Source organism: Oncorhynchus nerka, linkage group LG19 (genome assembly GCF_034236695.1).
Source record: "Oncorhynchus nerka isolate Pitt River linkage group LG19, Oner_Uvic_2.0, whole genome shotgun sequence".
Classification (NCBI taxonomy): domain Eukaryota; kingdom Metazoa; phylum Chordata; class Actinopteri; order Salmoniformes; family Salmonidae; genus Oncorhynchus; species Oncorhynchus nerka.
In genome coordinates, this window is record NC_088414.1 from 26292166 (window position 1) to 26304119 (window position 11954).

Sequence of the window (11954 nt, forward strand, 5' to 3'; positions counted from 1 at the left end):
ATCCATGTAATTGACTTTGAATGTGGAAGAAACACATTGAGCCTATAGTGCGTTTACAGCCCACTGAGCACAGACGTCAATTCAACGTCTATTCCACTGTGGTTCAACGTAATTTCATTGAAATTAGGTGGAAATAACTTTGATTCAACCAGTGTGCGCCCAGTGGCAAGTCTGAATTATAAAAATGACGTCCCGCCCATAGGTTTGCATACACAGTGGGTTGCAAGTGTTTGGCAGAGAACAGCGATTTGCTGCCATCCAATGGGCAGAGGGAGTCAGTACGCCTCAAGAGCCTTGCTTGTTACATTCAAATTATTGTTGAAATTACGCTGTAATTTTGTTTCACTGTTATATAACGGATAAATGTTTTGGACTCATTATTTTGTTTATTAAACTTTAGGATGATAATTACATAACCCCCATAGGCTAGGGTAGGCTTCTAATACAAAGTAGGGTATGAAGAGTAGCCAACAAGAGAGCATAATTATTTTAGTTTTTTTTTTGTCAGATAGTTCATGTTATCATTTTCATAAATCCACCTAACCATGGTCACGCACCCCAGGGCTAGTTACATACTTATTAAACGTAGGCTACATGAGCCAACCTGCATAATAAGTCGCCACAAACACTTGATATTTAAATGGTCACTGAGCATGTTTCAGTTTCCATGCTCATTGAAGTTAATATACATTTGCACATGGAACAAAATAAGCATTGCAAATAGGACGTGTAAAGGTACTGTAGTTAAATAGACAAGCACACATAAAAACAGATTAATAATAACAAATATGAATTTATACAGTAACCTATAATCAATCCACGTGTTCCCCCTTGACATACTGTCAAAAAAACGAGTTAAGAAACTGTCTTCCAGCAGGTGGCGCTATACATTTGATTATAATTGTTGTCTATTAAAAAGCAGATAGAATTAATTGCCAGTCAAAAAAAAACAAACAGCCACCTTTTTTGAGATATGGAGGAACAGTCGGAAAAACAGCATTGTTCTGGTAAATACATCCTTATGTGTCTTTCAGTTCCACTGTGTTATCTTCTTCACTCGCCCTCTAAGAAAAGAAAGGCTGTATTTTAAAATCAATATGGACAATGAAGATAGAGACAACAAAGATATACGTTTTCATGGCTTAAATCTAGTCTGTTTATTTCAACAGAAAACGCACCATTTGTAAATAACATAGCTGCAAGTGTAGGTATGAGTGTCAAACCTTGGCTTCAGATGTCTTCTGGACATGATCCAAAGCGGAGAACTCAGGTGAGGGGAAGTTAAGGGGGTGATGATCCACAGAGGACTCATGGGGCATCTGGACAGCATCAGGGGGGGAAATCCATGTTTTTTCAAGGTCATTTCAGCAAGGTATTTGATGACAGAGTAGATGCATGTCCCTGTTAATTATCAAATGCATATCTGAACTGAAACTCACCAGGACAGATTGGGCTCTGAACAGGTAACTGAAGGGATAGTGGAGCAGGTTAATGCAGGTGGAAGAGTACAGGTCAGCGTAACGCATGAGCTGGCTGGCAAACAGAGTCTGTCTTGAGCCACTCCGCAGCAGGCTGCCCATCTGGCCGTAGGAAAGATCCATCCTATAGGTCACCACCTGTAAGACACAAGACAGAGGCATAGTCACAAAATGCAGTTAGCCACACATTGAAAAACACAGCCAGACAAAAGCAAATTCTCACTCAGGTGTAATTATGATAACATTTCAGATAAATATGCCTGGGAAGCACATAAAAACATAACCTTGGTGGATGGTTTGTGGATGTGATAGAGCATTTCTCAGAGAGGGATTGTGTGTCAGTGGGCATGGTTTACCTTGATCCTGGTCTGAATGGCACTGATGTCTGGGCACTCTCGACAGCTACTGTCCAGGTGCCTGAGGGCAAAGGCCAGTCAGACTAACAAATGCAATACTAGACAAGTGTCACTCATAGAACAGAGGAAATGCCCACTCACTTGTACAACTCAGCTAAAAAGACATCAAGACGCTTCAGCTCTTCAAAGAGATCTTGAGAAAAAAGAGAAACACTCGTCAAAACGGTGGCCTCAACTTCAAGATTACATGACCTAACAAAATGTCTGCAACGTGGCCATGTAATGTCTGTGTATGGTATATGATACGTCAGTGTTAGGGTCACTGAGGTCATGAAGAGGAGGTTTGACCATGTTTGTACTTACGACTCTTCTCTGTCCACACCTGCAACTCCTTGGCCAGTTCAGGCACCACCAGGAAGGTCTTCCAACCTTGCCTCTTCTTGGACTTCAGAATGTCCCCAAAGATGTGGTCCCCCACATAAAGGATGTCCTTCCCCTTCACATCCAGCAGGTCACATACAATGTCTGAGGAGCCTGCAGGGAGGAGAGACAGTTGGAGGGGGAAATGGACAGATAAGAGGATGGAAAGTTGACGAGATGTTACACCCACTGAAACCAAGATGGGTGAAAGTGACTATTCCTCTCCCATCTTAATCCCTTTCTCCTATCTTCCCATTTACTCTCCATCCCTCTTCCTAGAATATATGACCTTTTTTTAACAATTGGAAAATGGAACAGCTTACCTCCAGAGTAGACTGTTCCATGCTGGAGGTCTCCAGTGTATGTTCCGATGCGGAGCTTCCCTGTGTTCTATGTTGGATAGATTAGAACATTTATCTAACTGTGCGGTGTGTTAAAGGATGTTTTCTATACACACCATGTGATACTGAGTCAAAGGGCCTTACTGTGTCCACCTGTCTCAGCACAGTTCCCTCTGCAAAGAACAGTGGCTTCCTGGTATCCACGACGACAAGGTCAAAGAATGCACGCCACTGTTTCTTTGGGTTCTTAGAAGAAAAAAATATTGAAACGTTCATTACTGTTCATTAATTTGTTCCCCAAAACCCTTTTCCTTAATTTGAAACTGGAGACACCTAGACTAACCTTGGCACCTGGTGGAGTTTCGAGCAAGTATTTCATGATAGCCTAAGGAAAAGAACAAAGACACATCCTTCGTATGAAAAAAAATACAATAGAATGGACATTTATTGAATACAATGGACATCGTGTATTGAATAGAATGGACATCATGCATAGAATAGAATGGACATGTATTGAATACAGTGGACATCCTTTATAGAATAACATGGACATCATGTGCCATGAAACCATGAAACATTAACATCTGACCTCTGTGTAGTTGTAGTCACTGTTGGTCGCCAGGAACACTTTGGCCACCTCCTTAATGCGAGTCAGGAGAACAGGCAAGTTTGGCTGTAAAGAGAAGGAAGTAAAGGAGAGGGAAATTTCCTCTGGATAGAGAAATTATGTCCAAAGCACTTTGACAATATCCCGTATCCATAAAGGTTATCCAATATGGAATAGCAATCAATTGAGGGAGTTATTTTCACTCACATCTCTGACGACATATTTATCCAAATTCTTCAGAGTGCTTTCCTTCAGAATGCCCTATATGACAAAAAGGAGTCAGTCTTTACACAAAGACATAGGCAGTAATGTGTCATAATGTGTGTATGTGTCGGGATGGCACGGTATGTACAGTATAATGCTGACCGTATCATGAATATAGTCCATTGCATCTCGAACATCCTGGAACATACTTCTGAATGACATGAACAAGTCACCATATTTGAAGCCTTTCTGGCAGCTTGGATAAACAAAAAAAGCAGAGAAACGACAGTCACATTGTTCATTTTGAATGATTTGACTATTCTCACAACTGTAAAGAAAAAGGGTCAACGAGAAGAGGGAGGAGAAAAAGCTCCACTCACTTTACATATCTGCTACATCTGGTGAAGAGTTCCACAAGGCAGCCATACAGATATGTCTCTGTGGGAGGAGCAGCAGGGCATTACAAAGTAACTCCATTACTTTATTTGCAGTACGACTGTACAGAACTACACAAAGTAATACTGTTGTAGCTACCTGAAAGGTTGAAGAGAGTGTTGAGGATATAGAAGCGGTCAGTGTTGCCTCTCTGAATGAAGTCGTTGGGGTAGTAGTCGTGGATCTTGTCCCTGTAGAGAAGGAAAGTATGCATACAACTAGCAAATTAAGAGTAATAATATATACCATTCAGCAGGCGCTTTTCTCCAAATCGACTTAGTCATGCATGCATACATTTTACATATGGGTGGTCCTACGAAGTAACCACAGACGCATATAAAGACCTGTATCATGCCAAAAACTAGAGGTTGGCCGATTAATTAGGGCCGATTTCAAGTTTTCATAACAATCGGAAATCGGTATTTTTGGACACCGATTTGGCAAAAAAATATATATATATATTTTTACACCTTTATTTAACTAGGCAAGTCAGTTAAGAACGCATTCTTATTTTCAATGACGGCCTAGGAACAGTGGGTTAACTGCCTGTTCAGGGGCAGAACGACAGATTTTTACCTTGTCAGCTCGGGGGTTCAATCTTGCAACCTTACAGTTAACTAGTCCAACGCTCTAACCACCAGCCTCTCATTGCACTCCACGAGGAGACTGCCTGTTAAGCGAATGCAGTAAGAAGCCAAGGTAAGTTGCTAGCTAGCATTAAACTTATCTTATAAAAAACAATCAATCATAATCACTAGTTAACTACACATGGTTGATGATATTACTAGTTTATCTAGCATGTCCTGCGTTGCATATAATCGATGCAATGCAGGGGGATGATTTAACAAAAGCGCATTAGCGAAAAAAGCACAATCATTGCACTACTGTACCTAACCATAAACACCAATGCCTTTCTTAAAATCAATACACAGAAGTATAGATTTTTTAACCTGCATATTTAGCTAAAAGAAATCCAGGTTAGCAGGCAATATTAACCAGGTGAAATTGTGTCACTTCTCTTGCGTTCATTGCATGCAGAGTCAGGGTATATGCAACCGTTTGGGCCTCCTGGCGAACTAATTTGCCAGAATTTTATGTAATTATGACATAACATTGAAGGTTGTGCAATGTAACAGCAATATTTAGACTTATGGATGCCACCCGTTAGATAAAATACCGAAGAGTTCTGTATTTCACTGAAATAATAAACGTTTTGTTTTCGAAATGATAGTTTCTGGATTCGACCATATTAATGACCAAAGGCACGTGTGTTATTATGTTATAATTAAGTCTATGATTTGATATTTGATAGAGCAGTCTGACTGAGCAATGGTAGGCACCAGCAGGCTCATACGCATTCATTCAAACAGCACTTTCATGCATTTTGCCAGCAGCTCTTCATGGTGCTTCAAGCATTGCGCTGTTTATGACTTCAAACCTATCAACTCTCGAGATTAGGCTGGTGTAACCGATGTGAAATGGCTAGCTAGTTAGCGGGGTGAGCGCTAATAGCGTTTCAAACGTCACTCGCTCTGAGACTTGGAGTAGTTGTTCCCCTTGCTCTGCATGGGTAACACTTTTTCGAGGGTGGCTGTTGTCGATGTGTTCCTGGTTCGAGCCCAAGTAGGAGCGAGGAGAGAGACGGAAGCTATACTGTTACACTGGCAATACTAAAGTGCCTATAAGAACATCCAATAGTCAAAGGTATATGAAATACAAATGGTATAGAGAGAAATGGTCCTATAAATACTTGTAACTACAACCTAAAACCTCTCACCTTGGAATATTGAAGTCTCATGTTAAAAGGAACCACCAACTTTCATATGTTCTCATGTTCTGAGCAAGGAACTTAAACGTTAGCTTTTTTTACATGGCACATATTACACTTTTACTTTCTTCTCCAACACTTTGTTTTTGCATTATTTAAAACAAATTGAACATGTTTCATTATTTATTTGAGGCTAAATGGATTTTTATTGATGTATTATATTAAGTTAAAATAAGTGTTCATTCAGTATTGTTGTAATTGTCATTACTACAAATGATCGGTATCGGCGTTGAAAAATCATAATCGGTCGACCTCTAACAAAAACATGCATACTGTGTACACACCCGGTCTGACAACCTCCCCAATAACAACAAACAGTTGCTGTTGGGGCGTTTCCAGATGATGAGTCATTCTGGGAGAACCCACTGAGCCAACAGATAACGTCCAGAGTGCACTTAACCCACCAGCACCCTCAATTACAAGACCTCTCTTTGAGTCTCATGACTATGTTAAGACATCATTTGAAAATACCAGCATTTACATGTTTAGATTCTGTCAATTGCAGCTTTTGTAGGTGTGTTGAAGTTCGAGAGATAGAAACATCCACAGGCATTCACCATTGAAGCATGGCGACTGTCTGCCTCACTGTAAGAGTATGAGGCAGAGATGCAGTGGATATAGAGTGGAATTGAAATGCAACCGGAGCCTCTCGATAGCTTAGCTGCTGGTAGGGGATCCCAAAGGCATCTAAAGCCTGATTTATGAATGGAGGATGGGCAGGCCCATGTTCCCTCTGAATACATGTCTAACTGAAGTATAATCAAGTCTCACAATAAAAAAAAACAAGACACACAGTCCTACATACAGCACAAACTCAAAAGGAACACAATCATGCAATAACACACACCTAAACACAAGCATAGAGATTAATTTGCAAATCCCATGGAACCAGGTGCTGGATATAAATATACTTTTTAATATTAGTGAGCTGGCTACATCACCATTGTAAGCCACTGGAAGAGTGAAGGATTCCAAAACAGTGCTGCTATTCTGCATCCAATTAAATGTTTAGAAAAACCTTTTAACATTCCTGCACACCTTGTAGTGTATCATGTTGTTTGTGAAACAAGTTATTGGGGGGCATTTTGCAGTCATTTGTCAGTCCTCCATGAAGGAATCAGGACAATGGGGTCTGTTTTATGTTGAAGGCTGAATATAACAGCAGTATGTAGGCCTACTGAGACACATGCTCACAGCTAGATCTGACCAAGGTCAGGATCAAGCTCTCTTCCGTCTCCAACATCCTCTGTTCCCCAATGCTGGGAGGTGGGCCTGAGTGAAAAAAAAGTTTGGGAACCTCTGCTCAATGACTAAAATGTTAAATGTTCCCCGCTTAGATTACTTTGTAAAGCAATTGGGCAGATATGTTCTCAGTGACAGTTGACACAAGGACAACCTTTTACAAAATGACAAACATTATACTCAGAACAAGTCATCACCACACACACAAAATTGTATTTTCTGTGATGGAAGCACTCACCTTTTAAGAAATGTGAAGCCATGACTGCACAGCAGAATGTTTCCATTGGAGTCCACCTTCAGCAAGTTCCCATACATTGTGTCAAACACCAGGCCACTAGAAAGGAGGGAGGAGTGATTGGGATGAATAAAGTTATGCAGAGAGAGGAATGGATTGGAGAGGGCAATATTATATATTTTAGATGTGTGGTTGTTCTTGATATAAATCAGTAGGTTACTTTTTATTTCTCCTCTATTTTGACCGATCTTGTTATACTGTTACCAGGCCTTTGGGGAAACTCTCTGCAGGAGGTCTGTTTGTACTGATTAAATTGTAAAATGTCAGATGTTTCTCCAGCAGTGTCACCCTGGGCCAAGGACACAGAAAATAGACTGCACAGAGCCACAAATGGTTTTTAAAAGAATGGTTAGGGGTAATTTCATAAGTAGACTCCCATAAAGAGTCCCATCCTAACTAACCATGGTTTGCATCTACCCAATGTCTTTGTGAGTACCGGGTCACGTTATTTACTACCAAACTAAACATACGTAAACATAAACAGTATGTAAATGTGTGTGAGATCAACAGAATGAGAGAACTTACCGAGTGGGGAAGGTGGGGTCGTAGTTGTAACGCAGTAGCTCATGGGGATAGCCTATAGACACCAGCCTGTCTCTGAGCAGCTCAAAGCCTAGATCCTCATAGTCAGGAGACTTATACGCTACACACACACATAAACCGTCAGTACATTCATCAGTGGAAATATTACAATATTTGTATGCTCATATACTTAAATCTGTGAGACACAGCTACTAGATTTCCATATTTTCAGCCTTTTTTTGTTGCCCTTTACCAGTACAAGCACATCTCTTTGTTGGAGTAGGTGTACTGGGCTACTAAATTAACCTACCTGCCAGCGTGTAGTCCATGTCAAAGCCATAGCATTTGATGTTCTCCAATGTTACACTTCTATTGACGAACACCCTGTAATCAAAGGAAAACAGGACTGACAGTTGGTGTTTCTGGAGAGATTATCTAGGACATAAACATGGGTCAGTTGAGAAGCTGATATGGGGTATGCAGAAGCTTTTCAGGATACTCAATCAGCTGCAAAAAGGGTCATTTATAAAGACTGAATGGTGTGGGTTGAATGTAGCTCTAAATCTGACCTGTTGGCTAAGACAGCTGCAACCTTCAATAGTAGAACTCATTTTGACTCAACTTGCTTCAGCATCAAATTGGTTGTCATTTCATTTTTTAAAAGCCATTTAGTCGAATATTTCTCCAAACCATGGAAATCATTCCACTTGAGCTTAATGGGGCTGGTCAAATTGGGATATGCCTCACCAACTAAACTCTTGGGGACCAACCATGAAAGAATATCTTAAGCTACACAATCAGTCAAATCAGTTGGTAGTGTCGTAGTGGGCTCCATATCCTACAACACTATATCAATAGTGTTGTAGGATATGTTGTGGAACCTGCCAACATGTGCTAGACACACTAAGAGTATCCGACAGCCATGTTAATCTAGAGGAAGGTTATGGCTTTTTTTTATTTATGGTATTGGCAAAGATTTCTGAGACTTTATACCATTAGTCACATACCATGATAAATGTATCATGATTCAACTCAATGAGCCCACTCTGCATTTGATCAAACTCTGCAGTCAGTGGTGCCGTAGCAGAAACTGTGGTCGCACAGTTCACACGTCACTTCAGTTCTCTAGTATCTACCACACAGAACTCCCCTCTTCATGAACAGGTTTATATTTCAGTAATGGATAGCCTACGTAATAACAAAATCCATGTGTTAAACAAAAATTGTGTTAAATAAAGGAGATAAATAGATTGCTGTATTCAGAAAACTCCAGTGCCCTTTAGCCCTACCATTATTTGTTCCCCGAACATAGCATTTAATTAGCTAATGAGAGATTAATCCTGTTCAGTCATTCATGACAGATTGACAAGGTAACCACAGAAGGGTTTCCTGTGTCACCAGGTGATATGGAGCCTCTGTCAGTGACATCCTGGGAGAGAGACCCATTTCCCTCCTGTCTGAATGGCCTACACCTCACCTCATCCGTCTTTCCCTCTCCGGCTCCTGCCAATAGCAGCCAGCTCAATCATACAGGGTTGCTGTTAATAATTCACCTGACAGCTCCTGTTCAGGAAGTGTGTTGCTAAAGAAGCCTCATGTGAGCAAACAATCACTCGGAGACAGTGAGTGTATGAACAAGGTTACTGACAGAGTATATCTGGTTGAAGCACCCTATGAATGGTGGACACTGGCGGTAATTGGTGAAATAGTCGACCTAACACAGGTGTAAGAGGATATCGAATTGTCTCCAAGTGTGTTAGACCAGTGTTAGACCAAGTGTGATTTACACCTTTATTAACTGAGAATTTGTATAAAAGGTCAGAAAACTTTAAGACCTGAGATGCTCTTCTCCTTTAGGTCACAGACAAACAGCTGTCCCATAATGTGGAGGAAGAACATAAATATGTGATTATTACATTCTAGGTCTGAAAGAGAAGGCCTCCCTGAACTACCATTCCAAATCTCCACTCGTCTTCCAATGAGAGCAGGTAATGTAAGAGTATGTCTACCAGATCTCTGTGCATTGTCAGAACCTCTAGTAGAACCTCCTCAGCTCACAAAGACCCTTGATGACTTGATGCCTGAGGCAATTACCTCTTCTTCCGAATGGTAAATCAGCCACTGAGTGTAGGCAACATTTTCAAAAATGTGCTCAAGTTTAAAATGCTCATGTAAAATATTGTAAGTACGTTTTCTCCAGTTAAGCAAAGTTTACGATCATTTTTCTTCAAGTCGTTGGAAAATTATTATATATGGGTGTACCTTACAGTGTCTTCGGAAAGTATTCAGACTCCTTAACCTCCTCCACATTTTGTTAGGTTACAGCCTTACTCTAAAATGGATTAAATAGTCATCCCCCCCTCAAACTACACACAAAAACCCATAACAACAAAGCAAAAACTGTTTGTTAGAATTTTTTGCAAATTTATACAAAATAACTGAAACATCACATTTACATAAGTATTCAGACCCTTTAGTCAGTACTTTATTGGCAGCGATTACAGCCTCGAGTCTTCTTGGGTATAACGCTACAAGCTTGGCACACCTGTATTTGGGGAGTTTCTCCCATTCCGCTCTGCAGATCCTCTCAAGCTCTGTCAGGTTGGATGGGGAGCGTTGGTGCACAGCTATATTCAGGTCTCTCCAGAGATGTTAGATCAGGTTCAAGTCCGGGCTCTGGCTGGGCCACTCATGGACATTCAGAGACTTGTCCCAAAGCCACTCCTGCGTTGTCTTGGCGGTGTGCTTAGGGTTGTTGTCCTGTTGGAAGGTGAACCTTTGCCCCAGTCTGAGGTTCTGAGCGCTCTGGAGCAGGTTTTCGTCAAGAATCTCTGTACTTTGATCCATTCATCTTTGCCACGATCCTGATAAGTCATCCTGTCCCTATCCCCACAGCATGATGCTGCCACCACCATGCTTCACCGTAGGGATGGTTCCAGGTTTCCTCCAGATGTAACGCTTGGCATTCAGGACAAAGAGTTCAATCTTGATTTCATCAGACCAGAAAATCTTGTTTCTCACAGTCAGAGTCTTTAGTTGCCTTTTGGCAAACTCCCAGCGCACTGTCAACTGCCTTTTATTGACAGGTGTGTGCCTTTCCAAATCATGTCCAATCAATTGAATTCACCACAGGTGGACTTCAATCAAGTTGTAAAAACATCAAGGATGATCAATGGAAACAGGATGCACCTGAGCTCACTTTCGTGTCACATAGCAAAGGGTCTGAATTCTTATGTAAATAAGGTATGTTTATTTTATTGAATTTGTAAACATTTATAAAAACCTGTTTTCGCGTTGTCATTGCGGGGTATTGTGTGTAGATTGCTGAGGAAATAGTTTTATGTAATCCATTTTAGAATAAGGCTGTAATGTAACAAATGTGTAAAAAGTCAAGAGGTCTGAATACTTTCTTTCGGCACTAATGAAATGCATAATGCATATTATGCTACATGAAATAACTCACTTATGCTGATAGTCCCTGTTCTTCAGCATGGGTACATCAAGCGAAACGCTCGGGTCTGAAGTAAGTTGATTTCTCACAATCCGAGTCGGAACCTCCATAGTCATCGTCGTTTCACTCTCTAGCGGCTACCCATATCAGATGCCACTATCCCCCTCAGCATTAGCTGTCATCTCACTATTAGCCTACAAACTGGAGGCATTTAAAGTTGTAGAATATGCAGATGTGTTCATGAAGAGTTTCCCTACACGTCAGTAAACAACAACCACTCCCCTTCATAAACGTCGTGACATCTTGCCCATGAATTGATCACACGTACGGCTGACTGAAAGTTGGCTTAAAATACCGAGAAAATGTTATCAGAACCCCACACGCGCAGAGGGCGACGCGCGTTTGGCCTCGAGATTGCAAATACCACGTTTTCTGAGATCTGAACAAAGCTGAAAGATTTTCAAAAACAACACACAAATACATGACTTCATAATTTTAAAGCAATTACGTTTGCATTAGGATATATAGCGTATAAGTCAAAAGTTTGTCCACATACTCATTCAAAGGTTTTCTCTTTATTTGTACTATTTTCGACATTGTAAAATATTAGTGTAGACAAACTATGAAATAACATATATGGAATCATGTAGTAACCAAAAAAAGTGTTTGCACATGCTTGGCATTCTCTCAACCAGCTTAACTTGGAATGCTTTTCCAACAGTCTTGATTGCTGAGCACTTGATTGCTTCTTTTCCTTCACTCTGCAGTCCAACTC

General features: G+C 40.7%; 1 protein-coding gene across 1 annotated transcript; it reads right to left on the reverse strand.

Moving 5' to 3' along the window:
• Positions 1–366: 366 nt before the first annotated feature.
• LOC115101248 (cytosolic purine 5'-nucleotidase-like) lies at positions 367–11577 on the reverse strand. Its single transcript, XM_029620594.2, has 18 exons — positions 11192–11577; positions 8039–8112; positions 7732–7849; positions 7150–7245; positions 3941–4032; positions 3787–3844; positions 3569–3662; positions 3410–3463; positions 3185–3268; positions 2939–2980; positions 2740–2841; positions 2578–2644; positions 2198–2368; positions 1976–2027; positions 1835–1895; positions 1440–1616; positions 1224–1319; positions 367–1064 (listed from the first exon to the last, which is right to left on the reverse strand). Exons 1-18 carry the CDS (start codon positions 11293–11295, stop codon positions 1020–1022), a joined length of 1587 nt encoding a protein of 528 aa, XP_029476454.1. The 5' UTR covers positions 11296–11577; the 3' UTR covers positions 367–1019.
• Between the last annotated feature and the right edge of the window lie 377 nt (positions 11578–11954).